The sequence below is a fragment of the Onychomys torridus genome, chromosome 1 (assembly GCF_903995425.1).
Source record: "Onychomys torridus chromosome 1, mOncTor1.1, whole genome shotgun sequence".
In the NCBI taxonomy this organism is placed as follows: Eukaryota; Metazoa; Chordata; class Mammalia; order Rodentia; family Cricetidae; genus Onychomys; species Onychomys torridus.
In genome coordinates this window covers 160449568-160467976 of record NC_050443.1, presented here as the reverse complement: position 1 = coordinate 160467976, position 18409 = coordinate 160449568, and the positions used below count along the sequence as shown (strand labels likewise).

Here is an 18409-nt window from a genome sequence, read left to right as displayed (position 1 = left end):
AGAAAGGAAATGACTTGGCAGCACAGGAATTAAGGCCTTTCAGACAGGCATTCCAAGACAGCCAGTGCTTGGTCCCGGCCTTTATTCTCACTTAGTTTCAGGAACCAGCCTTCATTCTCCATTTCCTGAGTTTTCCTTCCAGTTCCTTCTACCAGCTATATCTAATCCAAATTAGACCTCCTACTCAAGGCCTGGTTCAAGTGCTGTCCCCCAGTATTTCCTTATTACCCTGGCCAGACAACATGTCACTTCAGACTCTAATAGACTTCTCACCCACTCATGCACTCACTAGCAAAATTGTTTCACAGGTATGTCTGTATACATAACCACATCTACCCACAGAGTCTCCTGGAACATAGACACACCATAGAACTACTTAGGGGCCTGAGAGGTGGCTGAGTGAGTAAAGGGTACTTGATAACCTGAGTTGAACCCTCTGGACACACATGGAGAAAACAGAGAACAGATTTTTGTGTATGCTGTCGTGTGCGCGCGCACACACACACACACACACACACACACAAGATGTAAAAAGAAAAGTTCATGTGACAAGAATTAAAGATGCTGGAAGAATCTTGGAATTTGAGCTATAAGACTCAAAGGCAATAAAAAGACTACCCTAGATGAACCCAGAGATTTGAGCCTGGGGACCAGGAAATAGAAGAAGTAACTGTACCCCAAAACAGGGAAAGGAGCTGATTTTAGATGGAGCAATTTTGGGGCATGCTGCCTTTTTAGATAGTGGATAAACTTTCCGCCCATCATTAGGGGTTTCCTTCACTTCAGTCTTAGTTATATTGTATTTTGCTACATTTTTTGATTGCCAGAAGAAACCACTATTCCTGAAGTAAAATTACTGTTAAAGGAATAAAGAGTAATTGTAAAGAAATTACTGTGGCATCATCAGAAAGGTTTTTGTTGTTTTGTTTTGATTTTGAGATAGGGCCTCATATAAGTAGGCTGGCTTCAAACTGCTTGTGTAGCTAAGGATGAGCTTCTACCTCAGAGCTGAGTGCTGGGATTATAGGTATGTACCACGCAGTGCTAGAAATTGACCTCAGAGCTACCTTTGTCTGACAGGCAATTGCCCAACTGAACTTGCATCCTCATCCTCAGAAATGGCTTTCTTGAGAGCCTGATTGGAACCTATTCCTGAGGGATTTCCCTCCATTCTGCTCCTGCACTTCCACCATCATTGCCTTGGGCTGCCACTCCAGATTCTTAAGAGACTGCGTCTCCATCAGACAGAGATCTGCTTGTGCCTTCTAGGTCAGTGACCACACAAATACCGCTTTCGTTCCTTCTCTGTGTTCCCCATGAACTCGCCTGGGAAGTTAGTAAGTGTTAGCAAGTCCATTGCTACACAGCAAATCCTAGACACATTGGAGAAACATAGGCCACCTATAAAGGGGTAAGGACTTACATTTTTCCTTTGTCCCAGGAAAACTACTCTTGGGGAAAATAACTATTATAGCTATTTATTTTTAGTTCTCTTACCCCAGGAGTACAGAGGCATAATTTATATTATTTCTTGGCTATTTTCATTTGGGGAACTTACTGTGACTTAAACTTTGTAGCCTAGGCCCACAAGGTGGCTCACTTTAAGATTCATTCATTTATTATGTATACAGTGTTCTACCAACATGCCAGAAGAGGGCACCAGATCAAATTATTGGTGGCTGTGAACCACCATGTGGTTGCTGGGAATTGAACTCAGGACCCTCTGGAAGAGCAGCCAGTGCTCTTAACCCCCGAGCCACTCTCAAGCTCCAGTGGCTCACATTTGCAATCCCATCTGTGGTGATATTATGTTCCCCAATATATTGTGCACCATAATAAACTTATCTGGGGTCAGAGAACAGAACAGCCACTAGATATAGAGGCCAGAAAATGATGGCACACACACCTTTAATCATAGCATTCTGAAGGCAGAGACCCATCTGAATCTCTGTGAGTTCAAAGCCAAACTGGGAACAGCCAGGCATGGTGACACACGCCTTTAATCCCAGGAAGTGATGTCAGAAAGCAGAAAGGTATATAAAGCGTGAGGAACAGGAACTAGAGCTGGTTAAGCTTTTAGGCTTTTAGCAGCAGTTCAGCTGAGATCCATTTGGATGAGGACTCAGAGGCTTCCAGTCTGAGGAAACAGGATCATCTGAGGAACTGACAAGGTGAGGTGGCTGTGGCTTGTTCTGTTTCTCTGATCTTAAGCGTTCACCCAGTACCTGGCTCTGGATTTGTTTTATTCATAAGACCATCTAAGATTCGTGCTACACCCATCTTTCAGGAGACTTTACCAGGAAGATTGCCATGATTTATAGAGGCCAGCCTGGGACAGCTCAACCTGAGCTATAGGATAGAGACCCTGTTTTTAAAAACAAACCCAGAACATATACTCCTTCTGTTAACCTTGTTTGTATTACTGTGGTGACATTGAATTGTGGACACTTTGTTTAAAAGGTCTTTCTGTCCCAGTAGACTGGGTTTTTTAAGAACTCTCTGTCAAGCAGGGTGTGGAGGCACTCCTTTAAGCTCAGAGCTCAGGACGCAGAAGCAGGTAGATTTCTATGAGTTTGGGAGCCACCTTGGTCTACATAGTGAATTCTAAGCCAGCCAGGGCTACACAGTAAGACCCTGTCTGTATTTCTGTCTTAAGCCAAACACAGTGCCTGCTTTATAACAGATAACAATATCGAAGGAAAAAAAAAACATCTTTTTGAGATGTATGTAAGGAACACTAAAGAGGAAGAGAATGGTTCTGTTTGGGGTGTCTAAGGATGGCTTCATAAGTGCTGGCACTTGAGCTGTATCTCAGAGTTAGAGTGTAAGTTCCTAACAAGGCTGGAAAGGAGCATTCCAAACTGAAGGGCAAGGACTTCCCATTTCATGGGGCTGAATGAGAGGGGTCCTAGTGAAGGGACTAAATAGAGGGCTGGGGGCTGAGCGTAAAGGACGGCAAGACAACAAGGAGACAATGAGGAAGTGTGTATTTCAGGAAGATCATTCTGGCTAAGTACAGTGGAATGGAAGGCTTTTACTTTTTTCAAACTTTAAAATATAGAATACTTCATGAATTTGTATGTTGCTCTTGCATAGAATTTTTGTATTACTCCAATTTTAGCATGTGTGTTGCAAAGTAAGCCCCAAAACTTTTTTACTAAGGTAAAATAAAAGTTCACTTTAACTGATTTAAGTGAACAGTTTGGCTGCTTTTGCCACAGTCTAAAAGTTCAATGCCTCAGTGGGTAAAGAAGTTACAGCCAAGCCAGACTGTTCAGTCCAGGACCTCATGTGGTGGAAAGCAAGTAGGAAGCCCTGCAAGTTGTCCTCTGAGCTCCACATGTGCACCCCACCACATGTGCCCCAACACAAAAGAAACAAAAATGTAATGAACATTTTTAAGAGTTTTAGGAGCATTTTCCACTGCGCCCAGCATGGCTTGGTCCTGAAAACCTGACTGGGGCAATGAGAGAATGAAGACAGGACAGACACACAGACATGCTCTGGGGCACCAAATACCCCTTTATTATTTATAGCTGGTGAAAGGGGGATAGCCAGTCTCTGTGGGAGGTCTCTGTAGGGCACGGTCTCAGGCTGTAAACAAGCTACAGTAGTGCTTTCTGTACACTGTGTCAACATTCGCACAGAGACTGGGGAAGACTTTCCCGTTCCCATGGGTCTGAGGCACTGGTCTTTGTTCAGTAATATGCATTCGCTCAGGGCATCCTCGGCTTCCAAAAAGTAGAGAGCAAAGTAGTAGTCATGATTTAGAAGGTAGGCATGTAATTGAAAAAAGACGTCTGAGGTAGACTCCTCAGAACTAGAATAAGATCCTAAGACACAGTGGGAAAGCATTCTCAGAATGTTGACACAGCATTTGCTAGCTTAGTAGGCATTTCCCTTACTTATATTTAATATGCTGTGATAGCTTTATTGTACCTTTATTTTTGAAATGCTTTCATTCAAAATCTGGACCCTGTGAAAACGCTAAAAACTCAGGTCTCCACCAGTTCCACAGTGTTCACCCACTGTGATCCTCACCTGGAATGTGAGGATCACATGCACATGGATGCTCTGCTGAGGTCATCAGCAGCTTCGTAGTGATGCATTCTGGATGCTGAAGTAGTTTTCAGTTATAAAATCTGAGGGAAGCTCTGGGGTGGCACTTGGCTGGTGGGGTTCCTTGGGTTGTTTGTCCTGTGAGCCTGACTTGTTGCCCCTGCCCCCACTGTACAGTGTGCTCGTTTTTTTCCTTGGGCTTTTTCTCAGGCACTTGGGCAGCAGCTGGCCTTCCACATCCTGGCACAAGTAGAGCTAAGAGTGCTTGATGGCTAAATTGGTGCCAGTCACGAGCTGTGAATCCTGACTAGAGCTCCCCTTTCCTCTGTCTGGTTGGATTTCTTATTCTAGTACCAGACTGAGCTTCTGCCCAACCCAGCTCACAATTGTTGCTAGGAGACTAGCAGACATAGGGGAACTGAAGGTTTGGGACAGTGTTCTGAAGCCTTTTCCATTTTTCTTTATGTTGACGGACGTTAAGTTTCTACATTTAGAGGTATCTGGGTCTGGAACCCAGGTAAAGCTCCTTCATCTATCTTAACCCACTCCTTCCAAGATAACCTGTCACTCTTTGCTTCTCCCTTGACAATGTAGAAGCAGTTTCTGTTGCATCTGTTACTCGTGCCTTTGATATTGCTAAGCTATATATTTACCAGATAGAACACTGTAGGTGGGAGAGGATACACAAGGGAGAAGATCCTCTTCATCCCACAGTGGCCTGCAGACTGACAGATGATCTCTGCTAATACTGTGTAACATAGCCTCAGCTGAATTGGTGGGGAAAGATCTGACCTAAGTGATTTCAGAGAACAAGTTTATCTAGAAACTGTATAGCCAAAGATAAAACTGTAAAAAAGTGCTGTATTGTGCTCATAAACTTTTTTCTCAAGGAGATTGACAATTCTGAAGATAATTTATGGGACTGGAGAGATGGCTCAGTTGTCAATGCACTTGGCTTGCAAGCATCAAGACCTGAGACCGGATCCCCAGAACCCACATAAAAGGCTGGGCATGGTGGCACACACTTGTAATCTCAGTGATGGTGTGATCAGAGGTAGATCCCTGGAGCTGGTAGCCAGCCTAAAACACAAAGTTTCATGTCAATGAAAGGCCCTGTCTCAAAGAAAAAAGGTATAGCTGGGTGTGGTAGCACACGCCTTTAATCCCAGCACTCGAGGCAACGCCAGGCAGATCTCTGAGTTCTAGGCCCGCCTGGTCTACAGAGGCACCAAAACAGTACAGAGAAACCCTGTCACAAACAAACAAACAAACATAGGTCGTCTAGAAGAGCAGCCAGTGCTCTTTTTTTTTTTTTTTTTTTTTTTTTTGAGACAGGGTTTCTCTGTCTGAAAAGCTTTGCGTCTTTCCTGGATCTCGCTCTGTAGACCAGGCTGGCCTCAAACTCACAAAGATCTGCCTGCCTCTGCCTCCCGAGTGCTGGGATTAAAGGTGTGCGACAACACCGCCTGGCATGGCTGGTGATGGCTCACACCTTTTTTTTTTAGCTGAGGATTGAACCCAGGGCCTTATGCTTACTAAGCAAGCGCTCTACCATTGAGCTAAATCCCCAACCCCCAGTGCTCTTAACCAAAGAACCATCTGCCCAGCCCAAGACTTCAATGTGATTTTATATTTAGTTTGAAATATATAGATACAGAAATTGTGATAGATGTTTGCCTAACATTAATGGCTATATACCAGGTATGTAGGCCCATTTCTCAGGTCTTTCAACTGAGTCTGGAAGTAGTGTCATTCTAATACACATCCACACCCAGATCATGGTATCTACCTATCTAGCTATCTATTTATTTGAGATAGTGTCTCACTGTGTAGCTCTGACCATCCTGGAGCTTCCTGTGTAGACCATGCCGGCCTCAAACAGAAAAATCTTAATGGGGGTTGGATGTAGTGGTTTAAATTTAAATCCCAGCACTAGGGAAGCAGAGGCAGGCAGATCTCTGTGTGTTTGAGGCCAGCCTACTCTACAAAGTGAGTTCCAGGACAGCCAAAGCTACACAGAAAAACCCTGGTAGTGGGCGGGGGAGAAGAATTTAGTGGCGGTTAGCAAGATGGCTCAACAGGTTAAGGTACTTGCCAAGCCCACAGACCTCAATTCCATCCCCAGAACCCATCCAGTAGGAGGAGAGAACTGTCTCCCACAGGTTATCGTCTGACCTCCACTTGCATGCTATATGATACAAGTACACCTGCACACATACACAAATAGGGAAAAATCCCAGTGACCAAAGATGGAGTAACAGGAGCAATAAAATAGACTTGCTTATTGGATATTACTAAATTGAATATATTTATTGTAGCATAACTCAGGGTATAAAAATATATACTGGTCAATATTGATACAGTAATAACTAGATTCTCTTTCTAGAAGAAATTAAAATAATTTAGGTAGCTATGCTGCCTCCAGAAGGTAGAACTTAATCTCCCTCTCCCTGAATAGGGACTGACCATGTCTCTCCTTTTAAGGACAGGGAAAAGTAGTCCTGCATAGTGCAGAGACTTCTGGATCCACCTGGTCCAAGTGACTGAAGTTAAGTGGCCTCAGGGAGAATGTGAGAGGCACTGTGGGGTAATTTGTATCCCTGATAGAAAGGAGTACTTACCTTTGATATTCTTCTGAAACACTAGTAGCCACAGTCTAAACGGGAGAGCATCAAACTCAAATTGAAGGACATTCTATCAAGTAACTCATGTTTTGAGGTTGTGAAAAGCAAGGAAAACTGAGAAACTTACAGAGGAGACTGGGGGTTCTTGACCCTAATTATAAAGTGGTATATTTCATTGGCTTTTGTCACGGAACCATGGCATTAGTGGGGAGACTGGTGAGACCTGAATTATGTCTAGAACTTAGGTAGCAGGTGCCAATGTTGCTCTTTTAGTTTTAACAAATGTAAGTATTTTGATAAATGTACTGTGTAAGGTGATAAAGTTGGGGAAACTGGGTGAAGGCTATACAGAAACTGTGTTATCTTTGCAGTTTTCTATTAATCTAAAATTATCCCAAAGCCAGGTGTGGTGGTACACATCTTTAATCCTAGCACTCAGGAAGCAGAGGCAAGTGAATCTCTGTGAAAGCCACCAGCCTGGGCTACATAGTAAAATTTTTGTCTCCAAATAATAATGATAATAATAATATAATAGTAAGTTAGAAAGTGTTCTGTGCCCATACTATAAACATGGATTGTATAACACTGTTCTGCATTGAGTTTTGTCTCGTTTGCATATAGCTGCTTCAGTCTTGTTTTCATATTTGGGCTGTTACGAGTAAGCTACAGGGAACATGGCCATATGACCACCTTTTCAATATTAATTCATTTCCTTTGGTATAAAACCAGGAGTGTTGTAGCTGGGTTGTAAGATATTCTTTGTTGTTGCTGCTGGTTTTTATTTTTATTTATTTATTATGTATACAGAAGAGAGCGCCAGATCTCATTACAGATGGTTGTGAGCCACCATGTGGTTGCTGGGAATTGAACTCAGGACCTCTGGAAGAGCAGTCAGTGCTCTTAACCTCTGAGCTATCTCTCCAGCCCGTTGTTGGTTCTTTTGTTTCTTTGTTTGTTTGTTTTACTTCATGAGGAACCTCCATACTGTTTTCCATAGCAATGTACCAGTTTACAATCTCACCAAGGATGTTTGTATTGAGATTCACTCTTCTCTCTTTCCTTACTGGCCCTTGTCACTTGTCTCTTTTGTAGGTGCCATCCTGATAGTTAGGAGGCCCGAGCCCCAGGGGCTTTGAAGGTTCTATGAGTCAGATCTTTTAAATGTACAGTTTCACTAAATTTGTAACTAGGTATTTTCTCTCTTGCTCTTTCTGATCTTCCTTCCTCTACACCCCATGTGGATGTGCTACCCCCTAGTTTATTCAGTGTTAGGGATTGAGCTCAGGGCTCAGTGCATGCTGGGCAATCACTCTATCAACTGAGCTACACCTTCAGTCCTGGGTTGGTTTTTTTTGGGGGGGGGGCGTTGTTTTGTTTTGTTGCCTTTATGCCATTTGTCCCCATTCATCCTTTATGCTGTTTTATAGGCTATACTGTATGTATACATGAAGGTCTTTTTATTTGATAATACTAATTTGTACATAGCCATCTTGTTTTTTAATTTCTCTTGGATTTTCTACATATACAGACATTTCAGTTACAGATGATAATGCTTATTTTTCATTGTTTAAATACTCAACACTGCGTATCTGAAATGTGGCAGCTTCTTTCTTATCTAGGAGGGTATCTGTCTTGTTCAGCAGTGTATTGTCTCTTAGTACAGAGCCTGGTGTAAACAGGAAACACTCAACCATTGAGTCCTGTTTTAATTTTTTTCATTTTCTTTTGTTTCTTCTAGATGTGAAATCCGGTGGCTATACAGTGTTACAAGTGGTAGAAGCCCTTGGGTAAGAACTTCTGTTCTACAATATTTCTCCAGTCTTGCCTGCTCCCTGGAACCTGATTTTCCCCTTGTAGTTAAAAGCCCCCTGTCCACATCAGCACCTCAGTATAAGCTGGTCTTGGAATTGTTTTCCCTATAAAGGGTACAGCCTGTAAGCCATATCAGGTTCTGACTCAGCCTGCAGGTTTGGGTGAAGTGGGTGGCTAAGGCCTTCCACTGTTGTCTAATTGGAATTAGAATTCCTCTTGTGTTTCCTTACATCCAGCTAATCCCCTTAGGAGCCTAGTTGCCCCAGATGGCTCAGACATGTTGTAGGCCCTGTCTCCTTGTCTGGAGAGTGCTCAGGACATAGACTGTGCCAGATCCCCACTAATGGAAGAGGCTTGTAAACAGCTAAAAGAACAGTGTTATGGGGGCTGGAAAGATGGCTCAGTGGTCTGAGCTCTTCTAGAGGACCTGGATTCAAATCCCAGCATCCACATGGCAACTCACAGCTGTCTCTAAATCTAGTTCCAGGAGAACCAAAATCCATGACAAAACACCAATGCACATAAAATAAAAATAAATGAATTTTAAAAAAAAAAAAGCAGTGTTAAAACCCAGGGTTCTGAGAATCAGATAAAAACATGCCTGTAGTCTAGGGCTTGCTTTCCCCAAATCTTATACATGGCAGACCACCTAAGGTGTGACAAGTGTCATTAATAAGTTATTGTCATAGTCAGCCTTGTCTCTGAAGATATGAAAGAAAATTTTAAAACTGACTTGTCTAACACAGAGATCATTTGGCCTTTCTGTTTACCTTCTTGTGGCCTTAGTTTTTTGTTTTTATTTTTCTTGGTTTCTCTGTGTAGCCCTGACTGTCCTGGAGCTTACTCTCTGGACAAGATTGGCCAGCCTCAAACTCAGAGATCTGACTGCCTCTGCCTCTGGAGTGCTGGGATTAAAGGCTTCTGTCACCACCACCTGGCAGTGGTTTTGTTGTTGTTGTTGTTGTTGTTTGTTGTTCGTTTTGTTTTTGTTTTTATTTGTTCTTCATATTAGTTTTATTGAAAATATAACTGACACAGGTCAGGAGAGATGGCTCAGTGGTTAAAAGCACTGTGTCTGTTCTTCCAGAGGACCAAGGTTCCATTCCCAGTACTTATAAGGCTGCTCACAACTGTCTGTAACTCAAGTCTCAGAGGATCTGTCACCCTCTTCTGGCCTCCATGGGAACCAAGCATGCACATGGTACATGGTACATGGTACATAGACATACATGCAGGCAAAGCATCCATACACATAAATAAATCTTCAAGTGTGTATAAAGTGACATACCACAAAGTTCACCCTTTTTTTTTTTGAGGGGGGTTTCAAGACAAGGTTTCTCTGTGTAACCCTTGCTGTCTTGGCACTTGCTCTATAGACCAGGCTGGCCTCAAATTCATATAGATCCACCTGCCTCTGCCTCCCAAGTACTGGGATTAAAGGTATGTGTCCCTATTACCCAGCAAAGTTCACCATTTTAAAGTGTGTATGTAATTCTGTGCCTTTTAGTACATTCATGGATCTGTGTATTCTTCCTCAATCACCATTTGAACATCTTTATTACTCTGAAATGAAACTCCTGCTCCTCAGCACCCGTCTCTCTTCCTCCCAACCCCCGACAGTCTGTGCATTTACCTGTTGTGGAAATTTCAGATAAATTTCGGATACAGGCTATGTGACCTTTGTGGTGGCTTCTCTCACTGAGCATGTGTTTTACTTTCCTATTGTTGTGATAAATACTCTGATGAGCAATTTAAGGGAGAAGGAGCTAGTTTTGGCTCACAGTTCAAGGGTAAAGCACATTGTGTCAGGGAAGTCCTGGTGGCGGGAATTTGAGGCATACATAAAGTCACACATTGTGTCCAAAGTCAAGAAATAGAGGTCTCTCCATTCATACAGTCCAAGATCCTACCCCAGAGAATGTTGTTTCCCACATTTAGGGTTAGTCTTTCCAACTCAGTTTCATCCAGAAAATCCTTCATAGGAATATTTACTATAGGTAATCCCTCACAAGTATGCCTAGAGGCTTGTCTTCCTGGGTGAGTCTAGATCATGGCAAGATAGCAACCAATGTTAACATTGCAGCATGTTTACAAAGTTTTTTTTGTGCCATAGTATGTCAGGTCTTAATTTTTTGCTCACTAAACCACATTGCATTGTGCCAATGACCAGCATTTTGTCTAACTATTCATGAGTTATGGATATCTGGGGTGTTTGCACTTCTGTGCGTCTGTGAAAAATGCTGTTATGAGCACGTGTGCCCTGGCACTCTTTTACGTGCAGCAAATGAACAGTAACCTGCCTGCTCAGCAGAGACATTCCTGTGAGGTCCTCGGAGTACAGCCAGTAGTAGTTCTAGTTCTGTACCAGTATATGTTCCTTTATCTTCGAGGTTTAAAACTCTCAGGATCAGCTTCTAGAAACTTACTTCCTTGCTCAGGTTATGTTTAAGTGTCATCTCAGGAGAGCTGTTGACTAAAGCATCTTGTTGCTTCAGTTCTACTGTCCTCATGTCAAGTAGTCCTTCCTAGCCAGAACTGCTGCAGTTAGAGCTGTAGCTGAGTGGGTGAAACCTACCTGATCACGCATGCACAGAGCCCTGGGTTCAGTTACCAGGACAGCATAACATCAGGCATAGAGGCGGCATACATCTGTAATCCCAACACTCAGGATGTGAAGGCTGCAGACTAAATTCAAGGCTGTTCTGTTATAGAGACTTTGAAGTCAGCCTGGGGTGTATGAAACTGTCTCCCAAAAAAGAAAAACCCTTTTATTCCGTTCATCTTTGTAACCTTCCATTTATTAAAGGGTGGGTGTAGGTGTGTGCAAGCATACCACTTAGGATCTTGGGTGCTCAGCATTGTTGTCTCCTTAGAAAGATCTTAACAAATAGCCCAGTGTAGTGGCTTGCCTCTGTAATCCCAGCACTTTGGGAGTCCAAGGCAAGAGGATAGCAACAAGTTGAGTGCAGCCTGGACTAAGAATGAAATCTTGTCTCCAAAAGCAAAACAAAAAAAAGGGAGCTGGGAAGATGCCTTAATTGGTAAAGTGAGTTCTATCCCAGCACCCATGTAAAAAGCCAGATGTGGTGACACATTCGTAATCCTGACACTGGATAGGTAGAGGCAGGCAGATCTAGCAGCCAGCCTAATCAGACAATTCTGGGCCAACCAATGAGAAACCCTATCTCAATAAACATATGGTGGACAACTCCTAAGGAATGACAACTAACGTTCACTTCTGGCCTCCATGTACATACATACACTTGTGCAACTATGTACACATACATGTGTATCTACACAGACAAATCTTTATTTTAGTTTGCAAAAATCTGCCTGCCTTCAGTAGAAACTGCAGCTGCCAGACATCTCTGAAGCCCTGTGGATACTGTTCATACCTCTGGGAAAAGAGAGTAAGCCTGATGCCCATTGAGTGCCAAGTAAGGGATGCCAAGACAGAGACTTCTGTTGACTGTGATATCATTCAAGCTGCCAGATTAATCTGAGGATAGGTTTGGGGGCTTCATTTTTTTTTTTCCCTTTGAGACAGGGTCTCACTATGTAGCTCTGGCTGTCCTGAAACTCACTCTGTAGACCAGGCTGGCCACTAGCTCAGAGATCTGCCTGCCTCCCACATGCTGGGGTTAAAGGCATGTGCCACCATCCAGCTGGAGCTTCAGTGTTTACTGGACACTGTTACTAGCTCAGGAGCACCTTCCAAGGACTGTTTTTTTAACACGTTTAGGAGGGTGTGACTCTCTTTATTGTCAAGGGAGTAAGTGTGGTTAACTGCAGACAGTTTCCTTTATAATTTTAACTGGGTAATCACAGATGCTTCCTATCTTGCTATCTCCCAGGTCATCTCTGGAGAATCCAGAACCCCGAACTCGGGCCCGAGGAATCCAGCTTTTGTCACAGGTGCTACTCCAGTGTCACTCCCTGCTCCTGGAGAAGGAAGGTACTGTCATCGCTAGTAGGGATGTCTTCCCAAATCACTAAACCATGGCTTACAGATATGCACAAGTTAAGGGTGTATAATGTATCTATGAGCAACTAATTCAATGTCTTACTTACTGGTATATATGGCAGAGGTGATTACAATTAAATTATAAGACACATGGGTTTCAAATACAGTCTTTGATAATTTGTTCAGTGTATCTCAGTGTCTACTTCCTATAATCATAGAATAACTAATGTCTGGCCCTTTAAGGAAAGGTTTGTAAAGGAAAGGTTTGCAGGCCCTGTATTCAACCCCCAACACTTAAAAGAAACAGAGGGCAGAGGGCTTTGTGATGGCTTATTGGGTAAAGGCACTTACAGTGCAAGCCTGACAACCAGAGTTTGGTCCCTGTAATTCACAGTAGAAGTAGAGAACAAATTCCTGAAAGTTGTACTTAGAACCTCTCCAAAAAAAAAAAAAGATCACAGAAAGAAAGCTTAGCACCAAAGAAAAAGAGGAAGGAAAGGTTCCATATGGGGTTGAGGAGATGGCTCAGAGGTAAAGGCACTTTAGGAAGAGCCCTGGAGGCCTGAGTCCATCCCACATGGGTGGGAGGAGAGCTGGCTCCTGGACATTCTCCACATGCTCTGTGACTGCACTGTCTTAGTCACTGTTGCACTGCTCTGAAGAGACACTGCGACCAGGGCAGCTCTCAGAGGAGAAAGCGTTTGACCGGGTGGGGCTTGCTTACAGTTCCAAAGGGTAGTCCATTGAAGAAGTAGCTGAGAGTTCTGCATCCAGATCCACAGGCAGCAAGGAAAGAAAGACACTGGCTCTGGCTTGGGCTTTTTCTTTCTTTTTTTTTTTTTTTCTCTTTTTTTCTTTTTTTTTGTGGAGCTGAGGATAGAAACCAGGGCCTTGTGCTTGCTAGGCAAGCACTCTACCACTGAGCTAAATCCCCAACCCTGTGGCTTGGGCTTTTGAAACACTCCTAGTGACACACTTCCTCCAGCAAGGCCACACCCCCTCTCAAGTAGTGTCACTCCCTGATGACTATTCACATATGAACCTGGGGGGGTATTCTTATTCAAGCCACCACATGCACATAGATAATGAGGTTAAAGAGGGTTTCACTGTGAGCTTGTATGAGAATGAATAGTGAGAGGCTTTCCTGTCTCTAACTCACAATGTCAAGGCACCATCAAGTGCAAGGCCATTTCTTGATGCAGGAGAACATTTGTAGGGAAGGCCAAATGGAATGGTGTTAGAAAGCAGACAAACATAACTGGTGGGCCTTCCTTACACCTGTTAAGCTGAAGGCTGCATCTGTTTTGTGCAGTGGTACATCTGATCCTGTTCTATGAGAACCGGCTGAAGGACCATCATCTTGTGATCCCATCTGTCCTGCAGGGCCTGAGGGCACTGGTGAGTACTTTTCATTACGTAACTCTGTTTGTGGGAGCCCTTGTATACTTCTCTCCTGGCCTTGTGGGTGAACTTTGCATGCTGAAGGACAAAGGTTCAAATATAGGAGTAAATTACTGTCAGCCAGCTCTACATCCTGTGTGGCAGTGGCATCCTTGAGATGTTCCACTTTACCTTGTAATAAACTTCACCTATAGTCTATACTTTAAAAAAAAAGCAAAACAAAAAACCGTCTTTGGGGAACTGGAATTTGGCTGGTTTGAAAGGACCTGTGAAGAAATGCTCAGCTAGAGAGTTTCTCTCTGTGAATGCTTCCTCCTGAAGCAGAGTGTTGGGGTGCCCAGTTAGCTAATGAAACACCTTGTAGACACTGTTCTCACATCTTCCCTTCTCCCCAGAGCCTGTCTGTGGCCCTGCCCCCTGGGCTTGCTGTGTCTGTGCTTAAAGCCATCTTCCAGGAGGTTCATGTACAGGTGAGTGATAATAGTTGCTAGTTTCCTTTGTTGCTGGTCTTTGTCTTGAAGTCCTTGATAGAATTAGAATTAAGTGGTAACACAGATTGTGTGAACACTGAGGGCTGGTGACCTTGTTTATATGGTGTCCTTTTATAGTGGGTAAGGAGAAGAAGGCATGACATTATTATATCTGATCTGTCTTCCTAAAGAACCTAAAATGTACATGAAACAAGTTTGGTTACTGACATCACTGTTGTGGTTGTGCTGGTATGTCCGTAGCCAGGCATTTCTCTACAGCTCCTCTGATTTGGTCTTACTCTGGTTAGAGGGAACTATCCACTAGAGATTGTGAAGCCTGAAATGCTCGTGCTGTTTGAAGTATTCTTTGTTTTCTTTCTTATTTCCATTCTTCCCCACCCTCAAGTCCCTGCTACAAGTGGATCGCCATACAGTGTTCAGTATCATCACTAACTTCATGCGATCTCGGGAAGAAGGTAAGAGGCAGGGCTGTCTAAGGAGTCTGACAAGCAAGCGGTTGCTACTCTCCCCCGCTTTAGAAGGGTGTATTGTGGTCTAGGGGGTGTGTAGAAAGACCAGGACTCTGAGGAATGATAAAGGCTTGGGGTCCGGTGTTCTAGTGTAGGAAGAATACACATGCATGCACACACAGACTTGCACATATCTTCACTGAATACTTGAAGGAGGAAAACAAAAAGGGCTGCTCCGCTAGGCCAGAAAGAACAAGAGCCAGCAGGAAAATACCTAGGCTTTCTGTCCCGTGGGACAGCAGTGACCTTGTTCTCTCCTTCCCAGAGCTGAAGGGCCTAGGAGCTGATTTCACATTTGGCTTCATCCAGGTGATGGATGGAGAAAAGGATCCCCGTAATCTTTTGGTGGCTTTCCGAATTGTCCATGACCTCATCTCCAAGGACTATAGTCTGGGTATGTTTCTGTAGCACCAAATTAGCTGGTTGAAGCTGGTCAAACAGAATGATCCTAAATCAACTTTATTCTTTCTCTTTTCCCACAGGACCTTTTGTGGAGGAGTTATTTGAAGTGACATCTTGTTATTTCCCTATAGATTTTACCCCTGTAAGTACCACCTTCATTCTTTATCAGATAATCAGATTACATGCTGTATGGAGACATTCTTCTAGACAAGTGAACAAAACTGTGTGTGTGTGTGTGTGTGTGTGTGTGTGTGTGTGTGTGTGTGTGTGTTGCACTTCTATGCAATGTTGGTGCGTATGTATTGGAGGCCAGAGAAGGTGTTGAGTGTCTTTCTTTATCCCTATTTACTTGCTCCTGACAGACTCTCCTATCTCCAGGGTCTGCCACTGAACCTGGAACTCACCATTTTTGCTGAACTGGCCACCTGTCTCCACTACCACTCCCCACTTCCCTCCAGTGCTGGAGCACAGACATACCCACCATTGGTACTGGGGATCTGTAGCTCCTACTGTCTCTTTTTCCATGTAGCCGTTTCTCCAGGCTGATAGTCATTGTAAAGTCCTCATGGATTTGTATTTTAGTAAGCTGGGAGATGGAGAAGAACTCGACAGCAAAGGAGGGATTCAACTTAGCAGATACTTGAGAGGGCTGCTTAAGTTCCCTAACAGAGCATTCAGGGCTGAGCAGGGTTGTAAGCTGTGGTCTCTGCCCTTGAAGGCTGCAACATTGAGGTAACAATATAAGGCTAGGTATCAAAATGAGTGGTGAAAGAAGAGTTGATTGTAAGCTGCAGTGCTGGGAACTGACCTAGCAGGGAAGAAGAGTCTTATGGTTGATTTCTAAGGGATATATAGGATATGAATTTGTAGTTATAGAGTGCATGTCAGGTGTTAGAAGTAAATTCTCACACACACACACACACACACACACACACACACACACACACACACAAAAAAAAAAACCCAAAACCAAAAAACAAAAACCAGGGCTGGAGAGATGGCTCAGAGGTTAAGAGCATTGGCTGCTCTTCCAGAGGTCCTGAGTTCAATTCCCACCAACCACATGGTGGCTCACAACCATCTGTAATAACATCTGGTGCCCTCTTCTGGCCTGCAGTCATACATGCTGTATACATAATAAATAAATAAACCTTTAAAAAAAAAAAAAAAAGGCTGTTTCTTTAAAAAACAAAACAAAACAAAAAAACAGCACAGTTGCACCCAGCTTGTACAAGAAGTGTTTGCTGTTGTGGCCCTTCCTCCCACTCTGCTTTTGATTTCTTCTCTGTTGCTAGACACTTGAGTCTATTTCTTTGTGGAATGCATGGGGATGTGTACGGCAAGCATTAGTAACGTGCAAGAAGTGAAAGCTCTACTGCAGCATGCCAAATGATGCTTGAGTATTGACTCTGCTGATTTTAAAGGGCCACAGCTGTTGTTACTAGACGTCACTCACCAGCTTCTTTCAGTTGGCATCCTGTTAGACCACCTCTCTCCTCAATTATTTTGAGTTCAGTAACCTTCTTACAATGCAGAAGAAACTTATACCTTTGAAATTGAAAGGCTCTGGTTCAGTTACCAGGTGTGTGTGTGTGTGTGTGTGTCTTTGTGTGTGCGCGCGCGTGCGTACACATATAGAATAGGACCATTGAGGTTCCTTAGCAGGTAAAAGTAAAAGTACTAGCTGCACAAGCCTGACTACCTGAGTTCTATTCCTAGTGTTGAGATAGTGTCTCACAATGAGAGATCATGACCTTGAACTTGTAGCAAGGCTCAGTCTCTAAGTGTTACAATTACAGGCTGTACCACATCTCCTGACATTCTCTCTATGTCACTCTTAGACAGGAGATTTTTCCTTCAGGTATTATTATTATCATCATCATCATCATTTTATTCTCTTTGTTTCAATAGCATTCTATTTTTAGTTCATGGGTAGATTATATCTGTCTTTGTTAGGGTTTTTATTGCTGTGAAGAGATGCCATGACCACAGCAACTTTTATAAAGGAAAACATTTAATCGGGGTGGCTGCTTACAGTTCAGAGGTTCAGTCCATTATCATCATGGTGGGGAAGCATGAAGACATGCAGGCAGACATGGTGCTAGAGAAGTAGCTGCTACATGTTGATATATAGGCAGCAGGAAGTAGACTGTCTCACTGGGAGTAGCTTGAGCATAGGAGACCTCAAAGCCCACCTCAACAGTGACACACTTCCTCCAACAAAGCCACACCTCCCAATAGGGCCACTCCCTTTGTGGGCCATTTTCTTTGAAACTACCACATTCTACTCCCTGTCCCCAAAGGCTTTGTAGCCATATCATAATGCAAAAATGCATTCAGTCCAACTTCAAAAGTTCCTTTAGTCTTAACAATCCCAAATTTATTTAAGTCTGAAGTTTAAAATCTCTTCTGAGATTCATGCAATCTCTTAACTGTATGTAATCCCCTGTAAAATCAAAAGCAAAAGGCAGATCACATACTTCCAACAGATAATGGCACACGGTATACATTACCATTCCAAAAGGGTAGAAAGGAAGCATAGTGAGGAAATACTGGACCAAAGCAAGACCAAAAACCAGCTGGGCAAACTCCAAATTCTACATCTCCATATCTTATGTCAAAACACTCCTCAGATCACCAACTCATTTCATCTTTGTTGACTGCCACACATTTCTTTCTATTGGGCTGGTTCTGCTCCCTGTTTGCAGCTTTCTTCCACAGTTATCCACAGTTCTGGGCATCTCCAACATCTTGGGGTCTCCAAGACATTCCAAGCTTCAACTTCACAGCTTCACATAGTGGCCTCTCTGGGCCTCCATTTAGAGACACCCCTGACACATGCCTGGCTTCAGCAGCTTTCCTTAGGTACAAAGGCAAATTCTATAACCCCTTTCTTTTTTTTTTTTTTTGAGCTGGGGATTGAACCCAAGGCCTTGTGCTTGTTAGGCAAGCGCTCTACCACTAAGCTAAATCCCCAACCCAACCCCTTTCTTGTATCCTTGACTCTAAAGCCAGAACCACGGGGCTGAAGCTGCCAAGTTCTGCTGCTTGCTGGGTCTGGAACATGGCCGCCTTGTTCAATTACATCTTCACCAACTTTCTGTTTTTGATTGTTACCTTTACTGCCTAAACTTGACTGTCCTTGAA

At 43.4% G+C, this 18409-nt stretch overlaps 1 protein-coding gene across 2 annotated transcripts in view; it reads left to right on the top strand.

The window, feature by feature from the left end:
* Mms19 (MMS19 homolog, cytosolic iron-sulfur assembly component) overlaps positions 1-18409 on the top strand; it is a 39722-nt gene that overhangs the window by 2602 nt on the left and 18711 nt on the right. For both annotated transcript variants that reach the window (XM_036169404.1, XM_036169398.1), the window contains exons 2-8: positions 8422-8470; positions 12350-12450; positions 13772-13857; positions 14256-14330; positions 14737-14806; positions 15126-15254; positions 15343-15404. In XM_036169404.1, coding sequence (XP_036025297.1) covers positions 8422-8470; positions 12350-12450; positions 13772-13857; positions 14256-14330; positions 14737-14806; positions 15126-15254; positions 15343-15404 — 572 coding nt within the window. The remainder of the gene's footprint in view (positions 1-8421; positions 8471-12349; positions 12451-13771; positions 13858-14255; positions 14331-14736; positions 14807-15125; positions 15255-15342; positions 15405-18409) is intronic.